Source organism: Larus michahellis, chromosome 5, assembly GCF_964199755.1.
Source record: "Larus michahellis chromosome 5, bLarMic1.1, whole genome shotgun sequence".
Taxonomy (NCBI): domain Eukaryota; kingdom Metazoa; phylum Chordata; class Aves; order Charadriiformes; family Laridae; genus Larus; species Larus michahellis.
The window spans coordinates 34,755,476-34,782,720 of NC_133900.1; the positions used below are offsets into that span (position 1 = coordinate 34,755,476).

Sequence of the window (27,245 nt, forward strand, 5' to 3'; positions counted from 1 at the left end):
AGGTCAGGAGGAAACCACGTCCTCTGGGGCTCTGCCCCAGCTGGGAACCAAAGTCCTTTCAAGACCAGAAATTGCTGCATCTCCACAAGTGAAAGAATGTGCACATGAGCCACTGCAGAGAAAAAGCACCTTTTTTTTTTTCCTGGGGAGGAATAAGGATTCAGCTGTGACTAAACTGAAATGTCAGGTCTCAAACCGCAGAGTTGACAAAGTCTCAGATCTGGTGCAGATCCTGCCAAAAGCAGTAAAGGTGCATACTAGCGAGTAAAGAAAATTGACCAATTTTTCCTGCATAACTCACTGTGCATTAGCTGAAAGTGGGGGTACACTGTGCACAAAGCTGGAGGAAAGTGCAATTAAAAAAAAACCAAACACAAACAAACAACGTGAGAAAATACTTTCCATCTGCACACAGCACAAACACCTTGATGTTGTCAGCCTGTCTGGGACAAGAGTCATGGTGACAGATACACAAAACAACGCCCATAAGACCCCAATTTAATTATTAGTTACAAGTGTTTATGATAATCAGACACATATCTCTTGTGTAAGCACCCAGGTTTTCACCACACAGGGGTTACAAAGGCATGGTTTACTTCTCACCCCTGCTCCTCTGCTGAATCATCAGATACCAGCCACAACGGGTCCGGATACCAGACGAACAGGTTCACTGATCCAATACACTCCTCTAAGACAAAGCCATCCCTAAGGTTTTCCAGTTCCCTTATTATTTCTCAGGCTTAGTGTTCAGACCAGAACACATCCACTGAAACACATCCTACTCAGTGTCAGGCCAAAACACGTCCCACCAGAAAATGCAAGGCGGTGGTGGGGACGTAAAAATCAATATATACACAGCTCTTTGTTATTCAAGCACCAGGCACAGCTGGATTTTACTTCTAATATTGAACTAACAGCAGCATTAAAAGATGAAACTTTCAGGTCTGTTTTACAGGGCAATGAATCTCTACAATGTGTTTTGCACCAGAGCATCCAAGAGTGCACCTTTCTTCTCATTTTATTTGCTTGTAGGAAACTTCTCTTCAGGAAGTGAAACCTGTGTGCACCGAAACCTAAATATTATTTAACAATTCAAAGCAGATTTACATCATCACCAAAATGTAAAAATAAGTATAGCAATCAATATTTGCCTATAGGTTCCTAACAACCAGAAAATACTGGGGGGAGAACGCAGACACTTTAGTTCACAAGGAACTATCAAAGATGACAGGTACTCAGCCCTGATTTAACGGTCATCATGATACTTTATTTTTCTTCATATCATCTATATCAAGTAAGATCAGATTTGAAGGGTAGATAAAGGTTATTTGCATAAGAAAAAGAGGAAACTTCTAGGTTTAGGAAGTAAAACATTAAAGCCAAACCAAGTCTGCTGCAAATCCAGAAATGGAACTAGAAATCATGAATTTTAAATCTACGCTTATCTACTAAATCAGGTCTGACAAAGTAACACCTGAAACATCAAGATCACTAATGGAAAACATTTTGCAAGTAATACAGCATCTTTAAAAAAGCTGTAATTAGCTGCCACACACAGTAGGTAATATTACTAGAGAAAGAAAAAACATTTTGATACATTACACTGCAGTGCTTATGAAGTATCAGTGACTGTCACTGTGAATACCACGGAAGTCCATTAGAAAATAAGGAAATGAAAGCCAGAATTGCATTAAAAGGCCTCCTGGAGAATAATACTCCATGAAGATCACTTCAAATGAAACAAAATATAACAAAATCCTAAGAATATTACTTTTCTGATGGCTTGCTATAGCTCATTAAAGAAAAAACCCTACACTCCCCTCTGAGGATTATTTATAAATGGGAGGAAAACAGTTACCAAAAGAGCTTCCTGAAAGACAGCTATGAACATTTTCATCAGAGTAACTAAAAAGCAGGACTTAACCAGGAAATCACACTAAGAGCAAACAACATTGCTTGCTTATCAGCCATCAAAGTCTGAAATATTTAATGGCTTGATTTCTGCCTTTTTCTGAAAAACAAAACAAAAAGCAAAAACCAAACACACACACCCCCCCAAAAAAGCAAGCATCATCTGTGTGATGAGAGATAAGGAAAAACAAAAATTGCACAGAGCCAACTTCAATGGCCACTACAGGTCTTGAAAACGGTGGTGTAATCCCAAACTGAGATACAATGACTACAGAAAGGCTGATTTGGTATTACACAATCGGATGGCAGCAAATGTTTTCCCCTTATGTAGGCAGTTGGCACTTCTGCCTATTAAAGAGAAGCTGTATTGCACATCATCTAGATATTGATAGTCAGCAAAATTAACTCCTGTGGTTTTCAAGAGATTTTTTTTAGACTTTCATAATGAAGACTAGCTTAGTTTTGTTGCTGCATTCCTAGGACATACTTATTTAATGTTTTGGAAATAAATTCAATCTACTACTTAGAAGCATCTATGCTATTAAAGATAGCTTAGGAAGAGTTGCACCTCTTCATAGTGGGGATAGTTGAACACGTATTCTGCTTCACCCTTTAATAGCAATGAAACGGCTTTTCAACACCTGGAACGTAAATCAACTTAAAAGACAAGCAAAAGTAACTTGAGGAGTTTGAAACCTGCAGACTACTGTTAGGCAGCAGTCAGACTCCTAGTAACACTAGTTACCACCACAATCAACCTAGATATATTTTCTGTATTAAATTTCAGCTTGCAAACATTAGCTCTTGCTTACAGTCGGACCATATAAATCAAACCATGTGGAGTGGATTAGGCGATTCCCTGCTGCCCACAAATATATTCCTACTTCTTTTAGGCTTCTAAACTATTGTACATCCTGGGGCACTTCAACCACCCTACTATCTGTTGGAGGGACAACACAGCAGGGTAAAAGCAATCCAGGAGGCTCAATGCGTTGATGATGACAGGTACATCAGCAATAAAAGGAAGACTAGGGAAAAGGTAGGCCCTCTCCAGAAGGAAACAGGAGACCTGATCACCCAGGACATGGAGAAGGCTGAGGTACTTAATGACTTTCTTGCCTCAGTCTTCATCAACAAGTGCTCTAGCCACACCACTCAAGTCGCAGAAGGCAAAGGCAGGGACTGGGAGAATGAAGAACCACACACTGTAGGAGATGATCAGGTTTGAGACCATCTAAGAAACCTGAAGGGACTCGATGAGATGCATCCACAGGTCCCAAAGGAACTGTTCGATGAAGTTGCTAAACCACTGTCCATCATATTTGAGAAGTCATGGCAGCCTGGTAAAGTTCCTGCTAACTGGACCATTTTTTAAAAGGATGCCCATTCTTAAAAAGAAAGGCCCAGGGAACTACAGGCAGGTCAGTCTCACCTCTGTGCCCAGCAAGATCATGGAGCAGATCCTCCCGGAAACTATACTAAGGAACATGGAAAATAAGGAAGTGATCGGTGACAGCCAACATGGCTTCGCTAAAGGCAAATTGTGTCTGAACAATTTGGTGGCCTTCTACAACTGGGTTACAGTGTTGGTGGATAAGGGAGGAGAAACTGACATCACCTACCTGGACTTGTAAAAAGCATTTGACACTGTCCTGCAGGACATTCTGGTCTCTAAATTGGAGAGACACAGATTTGATGGATGGACCACTCGGTGCATAACGAATTGGCTGGATGGTCGCACTGAAAGAGTTGCAATCAACGGCTTGATGTCCAAGTGGAGACCAGTGACGAGCGGTGCTCCTCAGGGGTCGGTACTGGGACAAGTGCTGTTTAACATCTTTGTGGGCGACATGGACGGTGGGACTGAGTGCACCCTCAGCAAGTTTGCTGATGACACCAAGTTGTGTGGTGGCTGCCTCATCCCTGGAAGTGTTCAAGGCCAGGCTGGATTGGGCTTTGAGCAATCTGGTCTAGTAGAGGGTGTCCCTGCCCATGGCAGGAGGGTTGGAACTAGATGATCTTTAAGGTCCCTTCCAACCTAAACCACTCTATGATCTAAAAATCAAGCCAAAACTATCACCTTTTAATGATTTGCTTGTGTAAAATCACTTTTGAAACTCATATAATATTTTGCACTGTGCATTTTTTGTTTTAGCAATTAAATCTTTGTTTTAAGAAAGTCTCATATCATTGTACTTTCAGAGTAGTTTAATCCCTATAGTGGAACTATAATGGAAGGCAATTATTTCCATATCTATCTTAAATGTAAGAATTAAAGCATACAGTCCATACAATAACAGCAGGTGATAAACATTTATTCTTCGGCTAGTGCTAAACATATCTAGAAGATATGCATGACTTCGGACCTTACAACAGACATCTATAGGGTCAGCAAAATCACTTACATCACTTCAAAAAAACCCCAAAATTTTTACTTTCCTGTCTGAAAACAATTTTTTTAAAAAAACCCACAAATTAAGATACAAAGTTCAGAATTAGATTTTGTTCTATTTGTCAGATGTCTGTGCTATGCAGCAACTTGTACCAAGCAAAGGCGTTTCTCATTGGTTAATGAAAAAAAAGCAAGACCAGTATGACCCTTTAGTTACCACTTGATGCATTGCAAACAGGTGGGAACTTCTGGGATCCAACACTTTCTCCCTCCATTTTCAGTGAGGGACTCTCAGATTACACAAGACTTGCAAACCTCCTCCCACATGCACTCGCTACCCTTCAAAAATAGTGATGTCCCAACAGTGATTTCCCACTCAGCTGCTTATAAGGCTTTGCTAATGATAACATCTGAGCTATCCTCCCAAGCAGCCTCTCAATTGACCAACACTTATTCTGTACAGAACTTGGATTATGAAGGTAGCAATCCTGAAAATTTACCCCAAATTGAATTTACAGGGTCCCAGCTTATGAGAGGCAATTACTTCATGATGGCCTCCTAATTTTCATACAAATGAAGGTGGAATTTTGAAATATCCTCCTAAGCTGATTACCCCCTGGTTCAGGTCATCATGATACCAATAAAACTCCAAAAGCATAATGGTAAATTCGCTCCACTTGCTGCAGCTCAAAGGTGATATTTTACATTTTCCTGGGGGCAAACAAACTAAAAGGAAATTAAAACCCCCACATTATGTGTTTCCTCTTCAACCCTCACCGAATTAAATGTTTAATTCCAGGGCTACTCCTTTGCTTCATTCTCTTTGCCTTCCCTCCCCCTTCCCCGGCCCATGGTGGTATCAATGATACTGTGGGGATGGAAATGTAACTGAAATTAAAGTAAAAAATGTTTTTAAACCAAAGTTGAAGGAAACATTTTGACGTTCAGTAAATAATGATCTATCTTTGGCACCTGGCATTGTCCTCTTTCTATATTTACTACTGGATTCATGTTCCTATGCTACATACTGTACTGAACTCAAGAAACTGAATGGCCTTTACAAATCCTGATATTCTGCAGCTCTGAAGATCCCCAGGAAGGCTCTAATGTACACAATGTGGAAAAGACTGCTATTGCTTAACTAGCCCTCACTCCCACCCATTTTCCTGGCAAAGGGGTAAGTATAATCCTGCAAAAGTCACTGAACTCCATTTTTACCCTCCGACCTTCCATTTTCACCCCAGCAACTCTCCTTTGAACTTCAAGGCAAGTCTTTAGTTTGTCAGGTTCACTTCGCTGCAGCATGTTTTGTGGTTCATCTAATTGCTAGCTGGCGTGCAGCAAAGTGCTGTGCACAACAGAAGATTTTGAATTCCAGCTGAAGCAAGAGCTGTACCCTTCCATTTATGCAGGTTGTGGGCAGGCTTTCCAAAGGCATGGTTTAGCTAGCAAAACCTGTTCAGCTGCTAAATTAGGAGGAAAAGCTTTCAACCTTGCCTCCAATTAAAAAAAAAAAGTGCATATACTTATGCACCAAGACACCTTTGATTCAAAGAGGAAGCCATCATCTTCATTAGCTTTGAATTATTTGAACAACTTTTTACCCAACACCGCTTAAATGTCAAAAACAGATAAAACAGGAGAACTTAAGATGGCTCAGTTGCTCGCACTGCAATGTATGGCATAAAAAGCCACAGGCAAAACCCTTTCAGCTTTAGAAAAGCTCCTGTTAAGATGTAAGGGTATGAGAAGCCTGGAAAGGCTTCAGGTCAGCTGTCACCCTGTGCCTCAGGCACGCTCCTGCAGCTGCAGGCTGAGATGACACCTGGGAAGGCACCAGCCCACACTCTGAGGAGAGAAGGTTGTCTTCAGTACCACACCACCAGCAGAGCCCTCTACACCAGCAATGTCTTGTCTCCAAGTCCTGAAGCTGGTGTTTACAAAGCTCACAAGAATTTGAAGAGCCTGCCCAGAGTTCATGGGATTTACTTCAAAGAAACGCCGGCTCGGAAACGGATTCTGCAAATTTGCAGATTAAAAGTGACTTTCTCAGCAGCACCTGCTTACTGTACATTGCACAGAGCCCTGGTCCTGCAGGTCAGGTTACTTCCAAACCCAAAGGTCAGACTGACAAAAGCACTTGGCGATTTTCATGCCGCGAGGCACGCAACCTTGGATTACCTCTTCCTTAACAAGCTACATACTGAATGTCCCTACTGGCCGCTGATGGGCCAGGCAAGCCCCAGCTCCGCACAGCGCCTCTCCTCAGCCCCTTCAGCAACCTCACACCATGGAGCAAACCCCAAAGAGGGCATGATGAGGGCTGGGCAGCCCCACACCAGACATACACACCGTCGTTCACAATTCCATAAGGAAAACAGGTCCCAAGACCCGTGCTGGCAGCCTATACGAATATTCATATCCACCTGCGTTCCAGGCTGACCCCCCAATTACAGCTCTGCTGGCACAGCTCTCCTCCCCTTCCAGCCCTGCAACGAAAGTTTCTGAGAACATGCGAGTTGAGCACTGCTGAAATAGAGAATTCAGAGATCACAAGAGGGACTCCAGAACAAGTCACCAGATAGTTTTACCCAATAAACTCTGAGGGACATGTTACTTCACTTTGCCTTATTGCTTTTCTTGCCTGGTCACGCAGGCTCTCTTCTGCAGCCGTAAGTAATATATTTTTGTTTTTAATAGAGACTCTTCTATTACCATGTCTTCCTATTACTGCATACCTGGCTTTGTAACCTGAATGCTTCTTTGGAAATACTTTTCCATGCAACTCCATAAAAATAATATGATAAAACAAAAGAGACTCGGGAATTTTAATACACAGAGGAGCAAGGCAGATCCATGCCTGCATCACTAAGCCAGGCAGATTCATTCCCCAAAACCCTACTGCTTTGAGCTTACAGGCTACTGAAAACTTTGACAACTGATTTATTTATTTGTATTTCTTTTTTTTCTAAAAAAGTTAACCGGAGAGGAGCTTTAAGGCTTGAAGTTGATGAAACGCTGGCATTTGGCAGAGAGGAGGCTGCGACCATTTAGGATCAGCAACTGATCAGACAGGTTTTGACTACCAGCTAAACTATAAATATACAGTTTGTTTGTATATTCCTAGCCATTTGACCTCTGTTGAGTTCTGTGATTTTTCGGCCTCCACTCTCAATTAAAATGGGATAATAGTGCTTATTTCCTTAATCAACCAAGAATCACTTTTGATATCCTTGAAAGAAGAGTTATGCAAGAATTGACATTACAGGAAAAAGAATTCCAGCAAAAAATTGTTTCCAGGTTTAGAAAAAATTGCTCAAAAGTTCTGATGCTTTCAACCAGTTTATTGCCTACATTCAACTGGCCAGGACAAACCACCTTCTTCTATATGCTAAAAAAAACAAATCACCAAACAACAAAACTAAAGTCAAAATGCCTATGTAAGGGAAATAATGATGACTAGTAAACCAAAGTTGGAAAAATACAAGACTTCCGAATGCATTCTTGTCATAGCTTTCTTAAAGCTCATCCTTATATGGTTTATGGAAACAAAATATCCACCCCAAGGAACCCATGACTCATAAATGTGAAAGCATGACTTTTAATCATCATCTCAAGTGAAGCCTGTATTGTTAATAGTTCTAAATCCTTTCTATACTTATATTCTTCTGCATATTCCTCTTCTTTTATTTTTCTTATAATAGCCTCTCCTGCCATTTTATTTAGCAGCTATACTCTTTTCTCACCTTTCTATGGAAACAACTTAAACTTTTAAACTTTAGGACTTCAGATCCTCCTGTAACAGTGACTACGGCTGTGCCACTCCCTGCATTGCTGGTTGGTTTTTTTTGTAAAATTAAATAGTTTACAGCTAACCTACACTAGGTGAATATTTCAACACCTGAGGAGGAAAGGACTCAAGTTTCTTAAAACCTGCTCTACATCAAGGTGTCTCACCTCCCCATCTTCAAAATGGGAACAAGATCATTTATTTGTCAGAACACACATTCCTCACACAGCAAAACTCTCTTCCTCCTGTGCATTTCCAAAGCGGAGCAGGGATCTCAACACAATAAATGGTAATATCATTATACTGTTTTATAATAAAAGCAAGACTCGGTCAGAACAATAGAAGTAGTAAGTAAAAAGCATACTGAGCTAGTCTTACTGCAGACAACCATTTCTGAAATGGATAACTTGAAAAATGACCTTAGAAAATAGAAATCAAGTGATCCATAACATTTTTTCCCTATTACCCCACCTCAAATCATGAGCATTTCAGCTGTTCTTAAGCTAGAAGTCTAGACTTCATGTTTCCTGAGAGAAAAACTGAAAGGATGAGGGAGAACGGTATGATAAAGATTTGTACTCAGGCAGGCAGATAAAATAAGTGACACGGTTTTTAACGCTTGCGTTTACCAACTGCAGAACACTGGCTTAAGGCTCATCTGAATTTTGACTCTGAGTCCTGTCAACACGGACATCAAAAATACCCCGCAGGCCCCAGCCTCACCTGTGGCACTTGGGCAACTCTGTATTTTTAAAAGGATCAGGGAAAAAAAGAACCAAAGCCTATAGCCATCACTAAAATTCATCTACTGCTTTGTAACACCCGTGCTCATTTGCAAAAATCCATTAAAGTCAACCATTGAAGAGCTGGAAGCAGAACTGTAGTAAATGCTCACTGCCAACCTACAGCACCCAAAAGGATTTCTGAAGCACTGTAATAGACAGAGAGGGAGGGGTAAACCACCTTGAGAATCCTTTTTACTTCCCAAGCCGAGCAATCACAATGCTTTTTGTCCTAAATGGCTAAATTCAGAGGGAGAGGTGAAATAAATTTCTTTACAAAGCACGCTACAGCTGTGCAGATCTGTTTTACAAAATAAAGAGGTAAATAAGCTCTATATTATAAAAGAAAACAAACAAACAAACAAAACCACTTTCCAGGCTTTTCTGTTGTTTTTGTTTGTTTGTTTGTAGCCCTGTATTGCTCACTGACACTTTTTCCACAAGTTTCATGAGTATCATGACCTCATGTAACAGAAGACGTACACAATTCTTTATCTTTCTCACTTCCAAAGAGCATTAAGTGCAGGAGTCTGGAGAAACAGTCCCCAAAAACAATATTTAAAAAATAGGTGGTGGCTCTTAGCTGTTCAGCAACTTAAGAGATTTATTTATGGAAGTCCATACTAAGTTACTGAACTTGAAAATACATCCAAAAAGCAAGCATCTGGTTTCCATCTGTCCTCATGGGAACCAGAAAAGGGCTTTAACTGAAAAATAAAATATTGGGGTGCAAAAGAGAAAGATCTCAGGGAGGGAGGGACATAAACAAAGAAAAATTTCCTATGCAATGCATCTTATGTTTAAAAACCCAACAAACTACGAAGATAAAATTTCATGTTAGAAAAAGAAGAAAAAAACCACATCCCTGATTTTTAAACCATATCTAATGTGAAAACTGAGCAAATAACACACCAAAATTATATTTTTATTACACAATTTAAAAATTATAACCTTCATAATAAACACTGAGACTTGTTTACAGAATGAATTAATTCTAAAGACATATACCTGAAAATACTTGCCAACACATGCGAATGTTAGGCCCATACTACTGTACATGTCTGGGAAGCACAATTTAATCTATTTGTATTTAAGCAATCTCCAATCAAAGTGGACTTGCAGTTGAGACAGCTGAAATTATTGTTCCTTCCAGGGGCAGAGAAGAATTCCATATTTAAAAAACCAACATACAATATTGCCTTACATAGGAAAAAAGGGAGATTTTATTCTCCCTTCAAATATTTTGCCAATATTCATTTACAAGTTACAAAACATCTAAACTGGTTTTCCACAAGAGGTACATGCACATATGCCTCCATAAATATACTGCTTTAAACCTCTTGGTAAAGCTTTTGAAGACGTTGTTTTAAATATCCCTTCCAACCTTCCAGGCGAGCTACTTCTTGCCTATTTTGCCTATTTTGTTTGTCTCGATTTTATTTTTTCCACTTGGCACATAAAGAATAGAGGAAGTCAAGTGAAAACCTGACCAACAGTACAAAAGCATATCAAGTTAAAATACTTATAATAAGGAAGCTGATCATAAAGAATTTCCTCTCTCGCCTTTGCCATGCAGACTCACAAAGTTTCCTTCATATCATTTAAAAAGCAAGCTGCTGCCATGCCCCAGCCACCGTGCAAACTGGGATACTGGAGCCCATCAACCTCAGATGGGACCCACTCGAGTTCACTGGCCTAGTAATCCCTAAGGCATACCACTGCTTTTCTACCAACCGTAGTTTTGATCCTCACAACACACACCATAAAAGTGCTAAAAAGCCAGAACAAGACCCTGTTTCTTTTTCAAATAGCTACTGTTTATTTTGGTTAGTCCCTCCCTAGCAAACAGCACAGCCAGTCCCGCCTCTGACGTGCCAGGAGGCTGGTGGTATGTCCAGCCATTTTTCCCCATATTTCCGTTACCTTCACATTACAATTAAGTCTGCACCACTATACTAACTTCCACATATTCAACACGAGTCTGTGACAAATTATAACTGATCAAGAGTGAAGCAGGCATGCACAGATGAGTACACAGTACTTCTTACAGTTTATCATGAATAAAGGTCATTCAGTGCTACCACCAGCAATGTACCAAACTGAACTTACAAAATATATTCTGGTTCCTACGACTAATGTGATCAAACTGAGTTCTTTCACATCTTTCATAAAACACCACAGGGACACGCTCACAGCGCAAAGGCCATTAGCTCAAGCCATAATGCTCTTCCTATTTTCTTGGACCTCAAAGTAACACCACTAACCAACCGATCATCTGGTTCCTTTAAAGCAGCAGCAAACTAGGGTGGTATCTAAGAATTTATATACTCTTTCAAGACTAACCTCAACGTTCCTGCATTGTAGTTCAAACTATCAGTAGTCTGTGTGGAAGTAGATAAAAGCTCAGAGAAGCACAAAAACCCTTAAAGATAATTAAAAGCAGAAAAAACAAAATTAGATATGTATTAGATTTTCCCATCTATGGCATCAACTCATATTTTGAAGGCCAGCATTGTTTCACATTGACAGCATCTCTTTAATCTTGCATGTGAACAATCACGGATCAAAATATTTTATCTAGTTTGGTCTTGTTTTGGGAGAAGAGGCAGGAAGAGAAGAATATAATTATGGAGATCCCTCAATATTAAAATGGCTTATCTTGCCACCCTGTTTATACTCTCATGGGCATTCAGCATCTGTAGTTAGCACGAGCCAGTCTGACTCCAAGAAGCACTTTCTTCCAGGCTCTAAAGAACAAATAAACAACCGAAGCAAATCTCCTGCTAAACAGCAGAGCAAGGAAGTTTTCACAAGCAGAGGAGCCAGCAGAGCACTGTCTATGGTTTTTGTTCCATGGGATCCAGGCAGAATTAGAAACAGCTGAGACCATAGGACCGCAGACTGATAGAACCACAAAAGAGGACATCTGTCCCACCCCCAGATGCTGGGACAGAGGCTATTCCTTTGATCTCTGCTAATCTGATCCTGACTTAGCCTTCAGCTGTCAGGTAGCTGATGCTGGTGAGTCAGATGCTACGCTGGGTAGGAAGGGTGAGAACAGGAGGGGACCAGGCTAACTCATGATTAATTCGATTTTCAAACCACTCATCCCTGCACCCAACCAGAAGCAGCCTCCGACAAGTTATTGCCTGACCAAAGACACACCTGCTATTCCTTTCCTATATCTGATATTAACCCTGCCCATCAATTTACGGCAACAGGAGAAAGTAGGCCAAAACCCTACACTCCCAGATGCCTACTGGAGTGACTCAGTGGGCTCTTGGAAAGTGCATTTCTAAACGACCTGCCTGCCTCATTGGGACACAGAAAAGCAAGTGACACACTAGATACAAGGCATGATTCTTCTGATGAGCTCCATCAAGAAACTTCTAATGCCAACTTTACAAGTTTCACTCGAGAAGACGCCATAGGCATGAACCACACCACAAGATACTTCTTTCCTCAGAGGCTGAGCAAATGGAATCCCTTATTACGGGTAGCTAAGGACCAAAGTACAGCAGGACAACAGGAAAAACAAGACACAACAAGCAAGGCTGAACTGTAGCCTCTTAGAAAACAAAGCACTCACACAACCATTCAACTACATGTCATGTAGGGCTGGGACCAAGCACCACCACCCTGGAGAGCTGGACGTTTGTCAAACTTACACCCATGTCATTTCTTCTATTCTTATATTGATGAACTCTCAGGGAGAGGTGGTCCTTTCATTAAGGGCAGGATAATTTGCCAGAAAAGGCAGTAACTGTTGAAGAGATACTGTTATGGGCCTCAACCAACACTCATTGAGGAACTTGGCATTGCCAAAGGCAGGCACAAACAGCAATCACAGGGTGCAACTGCTGTTGTTTTCTTTGATAACAAGAAAAGATGGTTCTCATTATGTGACGGCTTCAGAGGCCAATCCTCCTCCAAGATGCTTGCTCACATCATTAAATAAGAATAGTAGTATTCTAATAAAAGCCAATATTTAGCCCTGGGGAGGCTTTGAGAGCTTGAAGGAATTTCTTGCTTGTGCTGCTGCTCTTCCTGCTTCAGTTCCAATAGCCCGCACATGAGCATCCTGCGCCCTTCTTCCAACCCCTCCCAAAACACAGTCTCAGGCTAGCTGGGAAATTGCTGATATTCAATAAACTGTATGTTTCAGGAACAGGGAGACCGGACCCAGCTGTAGCTTCTACAGATGATGCTGCAATTAGCGAAGGGAAGCTGCTACTTTGTGAAACATTAGTATCACTTTGGGAAACATCTCTCTCTCTGACTCCAAGCTGCAGTTATTTTCATCCATACAACTCAGGGGTTAACTGTTTCAATAAATCCATCATTCTGTTTGCTGACATCTGACGATGTAGGACTTGACCCAAAAAAAGAAGTGGCCCTAGTCAATCACTGGAAGGGGAGGGAAATAGAGCCTAGACAAAACCTGCTTTTAATTAAACAGGTGTTAACAAAACTGAAGCTCAACAGGAAGAGGAACTAGACTTCATTCAATTTAGAGCAGGTGACAGAAGGTTGGAAAAGGTCTTTGTCGACTCACATAATTAACATCTAATAAGTTTTCTAAAATGCTATAAATCAAGACACATTTCAGGCTACAGCAGCTTATCTTTCAATTGTGGCCATTTAACTCCATGCACTTTGCCAAACCACTTACATGCTTTTATCCTCCAAACAACTGTTAGGATGATGATTAATTTTCTTTTTTTTTTTTTTTTTTTAAAAAAAAAAAAAAAGGAAAAAGGTATCTTACCTTTGCAGAGTCATGTTCAAATTGCCTGTACATGCCTTGATCTTGTTTTGTGCTTCTAGATGAGTCATCCCATCCGTACTTATCCCATCAATGGTGAGAACCACATCACCAATTCCCACATGTGCTCGGGCTGCCTTGCCACCATCGTTAAGCTGAAATATCAAAAGAATGGCAAATGAGAAACTTGGGTGGTTTATGTCTATATTCTCTGAACACAGGACCACAATATCTTACTGTGCTTTTTCATAGAAAGAAAAAGAAAAAAAAAAAGAGACATATGTGTCTTTTCTCCTTTGTGAGTATGCCCCTGTGAAAGTTACTGTACTATCTTTCTTTCTGGTGAAGCAATATTTATAGGTTCTTGTTCTTATTTCACTTGGATGACATGAAAAATACTGCACAGTATTGTCTAGTTTTCAAAAACTCCACTTCTACTTTACCGGCTGCAACTGTGCACATGCACCAAGAGACGCAAGCAGGGATGGGCACATACAGTTTTCCTGGATGCCAAGTTCCAGTCTCCTGTCTCCTCATATATGAAATTTTTCTCACAAGAGGAGAAAGGAAGGCTGTAAACCAGCTTTTTCCTTTCTAGATTTTCCATCTAAAGAAGCTCTTCAAAGTTTATGTATTTGTCAATGACTGGTCACGTGCATGGAAGACTTTTCCCCAGCTGCAACTACTAGAAAGTCATAAGTTCAACATCACAGACAGACCAGTTACAGGACTTTGTTTTGCCTTTCTCTCAATAGGTTTATAGCCCCCAGCGACCTGCAGTATATTCAGACCAGAATAAGAAAGGCCTCTTGAGCAGTCTGCATCTTTGATCAAGGTCACTGCCAAAGTTCAGCTCAATTGCCTTTGGTCCACTTGAATGAAATAGTCTTGCAACAGAAAGCTTTGTAAAGTTCACATTATTGACCTCGATTGAACAATAAATTAATCTTTTCATCTGATGCCACTGAACTTCAACTAGCTTCATTCCCCAGAACAGAAATAGAAATAAAGCAACACATGGTAAGATCTATGCGATGATTTATATCCCCGGTCCTCAATCTACTAACCACTTTATAGCTGGCTGAAGAGAGCAGTCCTGGATGGTGAAAATTCACTCTTTGTTTCCAGATATATTTCCTGTCTCAAAGCAGAGAAGTTGTAGCTGCTTGTGCTGTGCATACAAAATCTCACAACTCTTTCCTTTGCCTGCAAGCATGAGTGCGCTCCTTGAAAAAAGCGCTACGTTTTAGGCAGGTGTTGCAAGCAGCAGAATTATTTCATCTTTACTTCCCAAAGTGGAGTTCACCTTGGGCCACAGTCATGCTCTAGTAAGCAACTTCTCAAAGGGAGGCAGAAAGAAGGCTTTCATCTCTGGTGTTTTTAAAACCCCGCTGTTTTAGTTCACTCAGTAGGGACCAAGAAGTTTCAGTTTCTTGTGGTTCCTTTTGACAATGACCAACCACAAAATACAGTCACCAGTCTCCACACCTAGACCTCTCCAACAGGAGAAGCCAGGCTAGGTCTTGAAAACTGTCTCTGGCAAAGGGGTAGAATTACATGAAATACTAGGGACTCAGACTTGGCATTTGTGTATGAACAGTCACTTGTCAGTAAACCTGTGCAAAGTGTCCTATCAGCCTACCTGATATGGTTAAGGCTTTCCTAAAATCTCAGAGACTATAATACATGACAGCTGTGACATGCAGATTGGACAGCATCTGAAGACAAATACTCAGAGGAAAAAGTATTGCCTAATGCTGCAAGACAAGTGCAAATGCAATACTCCAAAAATGTATAATTTGACAACATATAGACTGAAAGCAAGAAATTTCACATTCAGTGGATCATGGCTGGCACTTTTCAACACCAACCTATGTCCCACGGATATCTGCAGTAGCAATTTTTATCAACTAAACACAATAGCCAAAAATCCAAACAAAACCAGAAAAATCCTTCCATTTGGTGTTAATCCTATGCTATCAAATACATTATTCTGATGAAAGGAGAAGCCTGAGATGTAGGAAGACTTGTCATCTCTCAGATTCGAAACAGCAGCCAGTCCCTCGGCGTTATAGGTCAACAGAACAATTTTAGCCAGAGTTGAAACTGAAGGTTGCTGTCAAGAGAAAGTCAGCAGAGCAAGTCCCATGTAAGGAAGAAAAGTAGAAGACAGAGGGGAAAAAAAGAGATACACTAATTTCAGAAAAACTTCTTGACTGGCTAAATTCATCAGAATTACAGCTCTTATGGTGCATCATTTTACAAAAGCCTTCAACAGCAAAGCCGAAATTCCTCCAAAAGTTGGTGTTCATAGCCAAATTCTGAGCTAAGAGAGCCGGTTACTATAAAACACAGACCAGGGAACCCTACAAGCATATAGGAAGCTATGACCAATATAGCTATTTATAGGGAAGCTCCTCAAACCTTTGGGTGAGGAGTGGAACCTGCCATAAACAGATCTCTACACCGATACGTTATGGCATGCTGACATTTGTCAGCAAGTTCTGGAAAAGGGAAAGGAACGTAAGGGTGCTAAAAGCTAAAGGTCAAACAGATCACTGTGCTTTGTGATTGGACTGCTGAAGTGAATAAAATCTAGCTTTCTCCGAATGTACACAAATACGCATGATGTTCATGCATCGTAATTCAGGATGAAAAAAGCAACCTATACACATTCAGCAGTGAGACTTCAAAAGCAGGCTTCAGGGTGACTATTTCCGTGGGCGTACAGGGGAAGGCCTTATCATCCAAAGAAGTAGAAAAATAAAACAAATTAATTAAAAAAAATCACTTTTTTCTTTGATTCCAGCAGCCAACACATGACAACCCATAACTAAACACTTGACTTTCAAGAGGTCACTTTTAAACTGTTGCTTACTGCAGATGAAACTCTTTGCAAGTACACATGAGAGACAGCTGTAAAATCATTTTCAGCAAAACCCCAGGCTGAAAATCCCTGAAACACATATGGCTGGAAAATGCACTCTGAAAATGGGGAAAAAAACCAGGCATGTCCTGAAAGCATGACGAGCCCCTGGTTATGTCCACGAGACCTGCCATGCAGGCAGGGGACTGAATCTGCCTTATAGGTGAGGTTGTCACAGGTACACCTGAACAAACAAATCACTGGATAGGAGCGTGAAGAACTGCAAAGGGATGCCAGAGCAGTAATCTCCTTATCTAGATACAGCGAATAAGACTTCAGAGTAACATCTACTGATTTGGGAGAAGAGATCTGACTAACCAGAGAGGTGAGGTTGGTACTTCCAGGAAACCTCAGCCAGAGCACAAGCCTTCCCTGAGAGTCCCAGGCAGCATCCTTGGCTTGTGAAGTGCCTATAACGAAGTGGGACTGAAGCAACAAGGGTAGAGTTTACCATGTAAGAGGATGCAAGAAGAATACAATCACAAGAGCAAGTATATAAAAAATAAACAAACATCCATACTGAACCAGCAGGAGGAATTAGAACACTTGAAATAGTTAAGAATCTTTTCCACACTGCAGGCATATTTATACCCCAGAAGCCTCAGTTTTGACACTTCTTAGACTCTGTGAATCCATATAAATACTTGGGATTATGCATGCAAAACTGAGTACACATTTGAACCAAAACTGAAAGAAAGGTTCCCCATGTTCCTTGTCACAATGCAAACTAACTCCATTTATTTCATCATTTTCACCTAGATTCTAAAAAATCCAACAGATGGAGAAGATATAAAAACATGCAGGTGCTAATATATAGGAAATTTTGAAATGGTACTTATAAATCATTACTACTTTTGTACCACACTTTTTGTCCTGTACGTGTGATTTTGTTCTTAAACTGCAAATTTAACCTTAGCTTAGTAAAATTATCTGGCATCAGTCACTGAACTACAGTATAACCTATGCTTAAATACCAAAAGACTAGTAAACTGATGGACAAAAAAAAAAAAAAACAAAACCACAAACACCTAATGTTTAATTCCTAGTAGGAAAAAAGCATATCCTTGAAACATGTCTTTATTAAACATACACGTGCAAACGAATAGAATCAATGCAACAAGACGTATGCACAGAAGAGTATAGCACTAAAATTATAAATCTGTCTACCTTTGAATCAAACTAACCTCTAAGCACCACAAATATTCTTCAAATCCTTGATGGATCTGTTTTAATTCTGTATTTATGTGGCAAGTTTTTAAAAATCAAGTGTGAATTACAGCTACAAAAAAAAAAAAAAAAAAAGAGACTTTTTTCCGATGTTAACCACCAGATTGTAAAAGCTACAAAATTGCCAAGCCAGAAATGTTTCCTCCTCCTTAGTTCCATGCCTCTGTACTCTGGGAAGCTCATTTTGAGACAGAGGGGGAGGAAAGCAGGAGGGACATTTCATGATCAGGCACCTGCTGAGGCCAATCATCCCAGCAGCCCCCAGCAGCAACCCTCTTTTCCGCCCCTCAGCAGCAACCAGCTTCCTGGCTGAAAGCCAAAAGCTAGTCTACGCCATCCAGAGATGCTCAGGACGCTTTCTAATAAACGTAAATAAAGTCACCCATCTAATATTAGATTTCAGTTTTGTTTGACAAAAAAAAAAAAGTTTTTATTGTTCTTGTTGTTTTACACATTAGTTTTCCAAAACTGCAAATATTGTTCTAAAATACATTCCAAATGGAGATAAACCAAAAGTAAACCAGTTCTTGATCCAGGATGAACTTCAAAAGCCACAGTATAAAAAGTCATCTCAGTATAGCTCTACGCCTCAGGCTGTTAAAATCAAACAGCCCCAAAACACTGGAATACAACTGTTTCCTTGAGCTAATTTTTAGCCAGCCTATTATTTCATTTTGCAATAGCCAATATATATATTTTTTTTATTTTTTTTTAAATAGCTTTTTTACTATTACTGTCAAGCTTTAACAAGATATTTTAAAAGATGCTTTCCAGGAAAACTGCATATGTGCACATACATGTGCATCTATCTCTGAATCAATGTTAATTTGTAGCTTAACTCATTTCTAATTAACTTATAACCATCTATTCCTCACATGACTAAGAAGAAAACTTGACAAGCATCTCTTCTGCAAGCCATCACTATTCAGCCTGCATGCAGTAATAAATGAAATACCTTGCAGTTACTCTTAAGACAAAGGTCTATTTGACTAGAGATGGAAGCTGCCTTTTATCTTTTCCATGCAGTCTGCCTTGAATCAATCTTAGCTGCAACTGGCTCGTGTGATAGTACATCACAACCACTCTCACAAAGAAACTATTTCGTAGTCTGACAGTAAATAATGGTCCCCCATCACACAAACATCCTTCAACATCATCTGCAACTTTCTCTCAGAATGCAATTCATTGCTCCCAATTTAAATATCCCTGTGCTACCTGAAATCCCTCTAGCTTGATTTTTACCCCTCGAGCATTTCTGATATGTGGTTGGCTACAGCAACTCAGTTTAATTTCGTGCATAATCAAAGCAGAAGTCAACCAATGATCTTTATATCATTACTTGCTTTTCTTTCAGTCTACATCCTTCCCTATATTAAAGAACATTGCAGAAGAGCTTTGCAGAATCACAAAATAAAATACTCTTCTTAAATAAATAATGTATTAAAGAAATCTTTTATCAAACAACACCCTGCCTTTTCACACAGATGTTCAAACCACAAGAGCTTTATCTCCCCTGCTATAATACACTTTCTGCAAATATTTACACTCGCTATCTGTTACTGCCTTTTTTATGCCTAGCCTCATTTCACCTGACCAAAGTACCACCTTGCACTAATAGCCAGTATTTTAACAGCCTGCCCTCAAAAGTACATAGAGTTCAAAGTATGCTAGAAAATACCCCTTCAGTGAATCACTGCAAGCTTGGAGAAGCAGCCCTTACTGTATTTTCGGAGAACCCAACCTTGACCCAAAACACCAGGGGCGTCACACTTAAGCTCCATAGCTGCACCAGCTTCCTCACAGGAATTCTGTGTGTCCGACCTGACTCCTGATGGGTGATCCCAGCACCCCCCAACGGCAGCAGTGCCCTGTACTCGGCTCTGATGCCTGAACACCACCGGCTCAAAGAGGGTATCATAGAATCGTTTTGGTTGGAAGAGACCTTTAAGATCATCAAGTCCGACCATTAATCTAGCACTACCAAGATACCACTAAACCACGTCCCTCAGCACTACAGCTATACATCTTTTAAATACCTCCAAGGACGGTGACTCCACCACTTCCCTGGGCAGCCTGTTCCAATGCTTGACAACCCTTTCAGTGAAGAAATTTTTCCTAATATCCAATCTAAACCTACCATATATTGCTGTGCTCCAGTGTGCCCTACCTAACAGGGTGGCTCACCAAAGCCCTTCCTCATCTCCTTCCCTGCCAAGGAGGAAGCAAAAACTCAACTTACACTGTTGACCCCCGACAGGTTTGGGACACTTGGGATCTAGCTTACCACTCCTGCGTGAAAAAAAAGAGCCATGGCAGCACCTGCTCTTTGTGACAAACAAGCTTCCTCTGCGCTCAATGGAAACTGAGAGCTGTATCATATTCCTCACAGCCTTTACTACAGCAATATTATTCGCATAGCCAACAGATTAGCCATCCAGCCTCGATACTTGCTTCCAAATCAAGAATGTACATGCCAATTTTAAAGTCCAGATCAAATTTATACAGCTGAGTTATAAGAACCCTAATGCAGGGTTTGCAGTGGAAACCGCTGACACAACCAGCTACAAAAGGGGTTATGAGGCAGTTCTGCAAATAAGTTGAAGGTTTTCCCCAAACCAAGCAGGGATTAAAATTAGCTTAGGTCAAAAAACCCATTTTGATTACCAGAGTATTTTGCTACTTATCACTGCCAGGAAATGCTGCCCTCACCTCGCTCCACTAGGCCGTACTCCTGCGTGCTCCTCTAAGTTTCCAGTTCCCTCGTTTTCTCCCCGTAACTTTAAAGGTGCTTCCAGACTGATCTATTAAGCCATAATCTAAGGCGTGCATAGCACACCAATAATCATTAAATATAACATGTAAGAAAAAAAACGTATAAGGCAAAGTACCACCTCGCCATACTTCTCGGTCTGGCTGTGGATCCCAACAGTAGATAGCAGATACCACCCCAGCCCTGGCCAGGGGCTTGTCCTCCCAGCTCCTCCTGCTTCGCTTCGTCATTTTCCCTCCATACGCAGCAGCTCCTCCACTGTGGTGCAGCAGCGGCTTGGCTGCAGCAGACCCAAACCATCCCTTAGACTCACCCCAGCTCACGGGAAAAGGATGGAGAGAGCCCACATGCATTCAGCCATTTTGCCAGTGAGGAACCCACAAAACCATCTCTTGCATTTCATTCCCAGTTCTGCTACCTGTCGTCAGCAGTAACACTGACAACAACGTACTTTTAAATGTGATTGCGCCATGTAGTTTCACGTTAGAAATTATGTCAAACAAAACCTAACACAAAGTCTGAGCATTCCCTCAACACAAACATGGCTGAGCATGCCTGTGGGTTCACAGGTTTTAGGAAAAAGACACACGGTTTCAACTGACTCTTCTTAACATTTTTCTCTTACTATATTTCAGCCCTTAATATTTATCTAATGCCCTCCACAAAGACGAAATTTTAACTTGCCTTTGCACTTTAAACAAACTGTTACATACACACACATCCATCACTCTATCCATCCCTGCATGCACCAAACACACGGAGCTATGCACCTACAGAGGAGCACAAGAGGATGTCAGCTGCTAAAAACAGAAAAGGCACCATGTACTGTTAATTACTCTTCCACACAGTTGGGTTGATGCAGAAAAGGATCCAAAAATATAAACTAAATTTACAAAATAGAGTAACTGCACAAAGCATAGGCCTTTCAGATACGTGATCTTTTATTTTTCAATCAACTAATGCTAAACAGATCAACTTCAATGCCAGCGGAGTGAAGCAGAAGCAGCAGCCCTCAGGTTCCCTTGCTTGCCCCAGAACAGGTTGTTAATGAGCAGGAACAGTTTCCGCATGCCGATGCCAGAAGGGTTATTAGCTGGTGCCATCTCGCACTTGTCACGGCTTGACCAATCATGGTTTCCTTGCGGCTCTACTATTCCACGAGCAGGTTTCATCTCTGCTACCTCTCCACTTTCCCTTACAGCAGCCCAGCCACTGCAGGACACAAGGAAGCAGAGGCAAACAACTTCACAAAAGGTGCCTTCAGATTTCATTTTTGACATAACACCAATACAGCATCATCACTGCAAATTCAGTAGCAGTTATTAGAAAGGATGACCCCTGCTTTTGAACTTGACCATATGAAATGGAAGTAATTAACTACACATGCAGCAATAAATTATGATACATTTCACATGTTTTACATGCAGCTTAAACTTTTTTCAGGTACTCACATACAAGTTAAAATTGGAATTCAAAGGCTTATTAAAATGAGTCAAAATTCACATTCACTTTGCACGAGGAATAAACAAACCACTCCGTATAAGTGTACCTCTATTGGAATCTAACAAGACTAAACACCTGGTCTTGCTTTTCCAAGTCATTCAAAGCATTGAAGAGAACAAAGAGATGAAAGGATTGTGACCAAGATGGGATAGGCAATACCTGTGGGTCTCCCAAATAACAGGAGACAACTAATGTTCCAAGTTGGAGAAGAAATAATGCCACAAAGTCAAAAAACTAGTTGTCAAAAGGACTAAGGCAAAATAATTCAGACATTGTGGCTAAAAACATATTTGCAAGAAGAACATGGGCAATTCCAAAAAATATATGCTTTCCAAATATTTAAGTGATGGAAAATGATTTACAGTAAAGTGCCAGAATGTCTGCAGATATTTAAGACCCTAAATTAGTAGCTTTCGCTAAGCCTTCTCTCAAGGAGCTCAGTCGTGTTCTCATGCTGCCAGCATGCCTTAGAGCCCTATTTATTTTAACTGGCTGTCTTCTCTCTGAAGATTATTCTTCTGTTCAGAGAGTTTACAGAACTAATCCAGATTTCTCCCTGGGAGACTATATGCCAGTGGGTAAAAATTACTGCCTACTTAATTTCTCAAAGAGACAGAAAGAGGAAATGGAAATCAAAATGTAGCTAGAAACGTAACGTAAACTTTGTACGGCTACTTTATTTTTTGGGACCTGCAGGTCTGTAGACTCTCTCTTACACTTACAGGGTTGGGTTGTTTTGGGCAGCCAACACAAATTAAGCCCACAAACAAAGCACTAAAATACTTTGGACTGCTGAGGAGGTACCATCTCAGCAGCCAGGCGATTTGCATTAGAACAGAAGTTTATGTGCCTGTCCCTTTTGGAATAAACAGTTTGGAAAGTTACTAAGTAAGTTTTATTGCTGGGGTCTCCTGACTTAACCCAAATCAAAGAAGCATTAGTTTTCTCTAATGCAGCTGCAGTGTGAGGCAGCAAAAGGGACTGAGCTAAGTTTCTTCCAAAGAAGAAATTAATTTCCATACTGTAAAGGCCATACATATGAAGATGTCTACAGTGCATATAATGGTGTATTTCCTTCTCAAACAGGATTATTTTTATTCATTTACAGATGATAAAATTAATTCCAATAACTAAACATCCATCTCTTCAATAACCTTAGTAGCCCAATAAGTGTCATCTTGTTTTCATGGCCTACAATTTAGTCCCTCCTAATGGGATATGCCTTTTCTGCATCAAACATGATGCAACCACCCCATGCTTCCAGAACATACAATATAGGAATACAAATAGAATAATATGTTCTACTGTGTAATTTAAAAGTATTGATTTTTAATTTTTTTTGCCTTGGGGTACCTCTCACAGGAAAAAGAGGAGCCTCGTACAGGGAAGCAGTGAGAAGGGAATGCAACTAATGAAGCAATCCCACACGTGAAAGCAACGCAGAGGAGAGCAAAGCAGAGACAGTTATATGGGGAAGCGTGAAGCAAAAACTCCTGTGACAAAAACTAACAGCCAGGGGCAAGAAAACGCTACTACAAATTGAAACCTTTGTGATATACAAGCCGTTGTCTCACTTTCTCCTATCCAGAGCACAAACACATAGGAAAAAACCCTCTTGCTTCAAAGAACTGAGATAATGATAAGCTTCACCATGTAAGTAAAGAAGAAAATGGAGGCAAGTTCAGGCACTGTGAATATTGCTTACTGGCACAAATCATCTGTCCAGGGAGCACAGCTCAGCTGAATGCCAACCCAAACCGGCACTCTGCAAAAGCTGTACCAGAAACCCACTTTCAAGGTGAAACCCAAGTGCAGCAATGACAGCCCACCACATTCACTCCCCACAGAAAGTTGTTCTGCCACATTTAGGAGTCACATTTTTAAAAAAAAAAAAAAAAGTGAACACATTCTGTTAGCATTATAACCAGCAGCTTAAAAGGCTGGGGACTCAGAGCTACGTTTCTGCCAGCTCTCCTTTGAGCTCAACACCCAAGACGACAGTGCAGAAGAAATGCATCAAGGTGCAGAAGCTTCTCCCACTCAACTGTGCCGCATCAATAGAGGGTTCACGTTCTAAGTATAAAGGCACTAATGCTTATGGCACTTTCCTTTGGTAATGTGGAAGAAAAAGTTAACCTTACACATGCGAAAGAAGACAACTCAGCTCAGATAAATAAGCATACGCTGAAGTGCATGGAAAGAGACAATTAAACCAACTATGGCTTAATACACTGATGTTCCGAGTCCTACTCCAGATCAATGAAAGCACAGTCCTATATGTACGTGCCTTTATTTAATGCAATGTAGAGAGAACTCCGTAGGATAAGTTCAATGCAAACTTCTAGCACAAAGAAATAAAACAGAAAGAGGAGACGTTAGTAAATCCTAGTGGATATCTTGCCTTTTATACGTCAAGGGAATATTATAGCAGACATTTATTTTAAGCCAGACACTTATTGGCCAAAACCCCAAAGTATAAAATATTGCAGAAAAAAGTCCAATAAAAAATCCGCAGAAAACAAGAAACACATTTTAAAGGAGTTGCACATTGTTTAATAAATTCATACCAGCTGTTTATAGCTAAGACAAAAAAAAAAAATCTTCATCGCAAGCTAATATAGCTTATGAGAATATATAACAATTTCAAATTTAATTTTCCATTTCTAAATTACATATATATATATACACAACTGTTTTCGTTTACTTGACTTCAAACATCACTTTTACATCATTTGTTTACACAGTTTCAGGTGTGGGGGTTTTATATGTACATTTATTTATAGATGTATTTCAAACACTGGATATATTACTATAGATGGTGTTATACCCACATATTCTTCAAGTAAATATTTATGTATAAATATTTATTTTATACACACACACCTATATAAATAAAAAGGCATTTGTCCTCTCTGCTGGGGACCCGTACAAGATGACCACATGAAGATTATCAGCATTTTTTTTAGGCCGCACACGACAAAAAGCACTTGTCCAGAGAAAACAGGCAGCTATTCAGGACAAAAACTCTGACTGCAAAATGAAGACCCTCGTTTTAAGTAAGTTCTCCTTACCATTCAATTGACAAACGTATTGCAGACATTTAAGACTGAATATACACCCACGTGAAACTTCCTTACTAAAGCTCCAGAGAGGAAAATGCTACTGTACTTGTTGCCACTATGAACTTTGTCTAAATTTCTTGCTGCTGTATTTTAACGGTCTTCTGAGTTTCACTGCTGAAAGCGGCACTGCAATTGCTAATCATAATAACCTAAAGTCAGAGTTATGCTGCAACACGTTTTTTCTTACTTGGACATCTGGAGATCCAGAAGTTACACACACAACTAAACAATGAATACGGCTGGTTACCAAATAGCTCTGAAAAAAAACAATGAAGAAAACTCAACCCTTCAAATTTACTCCCTGCAACAGTCTATCACTTGCTCTCTGCCTATCACTGGGCAGTGGCAAGTGTCCGGCCATTCAAAGCCTGGACTTGCAGAGGAATCCTGTAAAACAGAGCCCGATAGTCACGTTAGCTCTCTGGTGATGACTTCTTTTTTTATTTTCTCTCCCTCCCCCCCTCCCCTCAGTTTGTATGTCATGATCTCTAAGCTCTATACTACCTAAACTACAATCAGGACATTTCAAAATTAACACACAGAAAAAAAAAATCCACCCTAAATATTCACTCTACTTCATTGTCACACCTAAGGAAATAAAAATTTAAATCATTTACAGGCTTAAATTTTAGGACTAAAACCAAGACTGCTCTAGCATTCTGAAAAAAATTCAGTATGTACTGCTGGTTACAGATAAAGCTAGGAAACAATTCCAAGTTGAAAAATGCAACACCAAAACCCAATATCCATTCATTTCTCCAGCTTGATCCAAGACAGATGGTATGGAAAGCCTGCAGTTTGGGGGATTTTTGTTTGTTTGTTTCTTTTTATTATTGCTGATAACAGTACAAAATATTGATCACTCACATAGAAGTCACTGCTCTCCGTGTGATTTACACTCTTCTCGTAACCTCCAAGACCTACATACAGCCTCTTGAATGCCTTCCAAGCTATTCCAGAATAAAAGCCTGACCATCACGCAAGCAGGCGGCTTTTTATAAATGTGATGATAGAGCCTACCTTCCTGCCTGCTAAATCCCTGCAATTTCTTCTTGAGCATGTCACTTCGAGTTTTTTCACTGAGTACCCAACAATAAAAAATTTTACTGTAGGAAGACTCATGCTAGATGTCAAATAATTTCTAGACGTAAATGTATTACTTACAGAACTGCTGAAAATAACACTTTGGAAGAGTTTTATAAATAAGTAAGCAAATAAAAATCAGTACCTATATTGTTTTTTTTCAGCTAGCTTTTGCTTGAATTCTGCATCAACTATACCAAATGAAGTACAAAGTTTCTGGCCTTTATAATAATGTCCTTGTTGACCACTATTTCGGCAACAGCCAGGAAGAATAATTCTTTCTGTCTCGCCACACTACTCTGAACGTTAATAAATTTTGTGTACCTCAAGTTTGTGTAGGCCACGCACACAGCACCGTTCTGGTGAAAGCCGGGAGCGCAAGCAATTACATACCCTTTGCCAGTAGAAAGATGGGAAAGACATTTTCAAATTGAAAAGGTATTCAGAATAAATCATCTGCATGTTCTCTGCTGAAAAAAGAGATTCTCCACATCAGTCCGAATCCAATAAAAATTACGCAACTAACACAGCCTCTCAAAAGCAATGAAAAATCTCTTAACCTACCTAGAAAAAAAAGGAAGTGAGAATATCCAAGAAACATCTCAGAAAGCAGGACAGGAGAACTGTCCCGGCAGGGTTACTCTGCCATCATGCTTCTTCCCACTTGGAGGCTTACCACAGCCGGGACTGCTGGCAAAGTCAGTACTGCTGCGCAGGAGATGCCAACGCCAACTGCCCAAGATGTGGAGGATAGCAGAGGAAGCCTCCACTGCAAGCATCCCCAGCATCCGCTGACGCGTCCATCAGCTGTGACTTGACAGTGTTCAAAACCATGATTTACAAAACACGTAAGCAGATAACTCACTTCAGTGGGACATAAGACTTTGTTGAGCAGTGGTACACTGTTTGCAAAACCCTTTTTCAAGACAAAAGGAACGAACTTTTGGCTGCAAGACTTGGGATAGGGGGAGGAA

General features: G+C 40.3%; 1 protein-coding gene across 42 annotated transcripts in view; it reads right to left on the minus strand.

The window, feature by feature from the left end:
• The window catches only part of PDLIM5 (PDZ and LIM domain 5), a 153,195-nt gene that overhangs the window by 74,076 nt on the left and 51,874 nt on the right, over window positions 1–27,245 (minus strand). For all 42 annotated transcript variants that reach the window (XM_074589536.1, XM_074589527.1, XM_074589529.1 and 39 more), the window contains one exon: window positions 13,644–13,795. In XM_074589536.1, coding sequence (XP_074445637.1) covers window positions 13,644–13,795 — 152 coding nt within the window. The remainder of the gene's footprint in view (window positions 1–13,643; window positions 13,796–27,245) is intronic.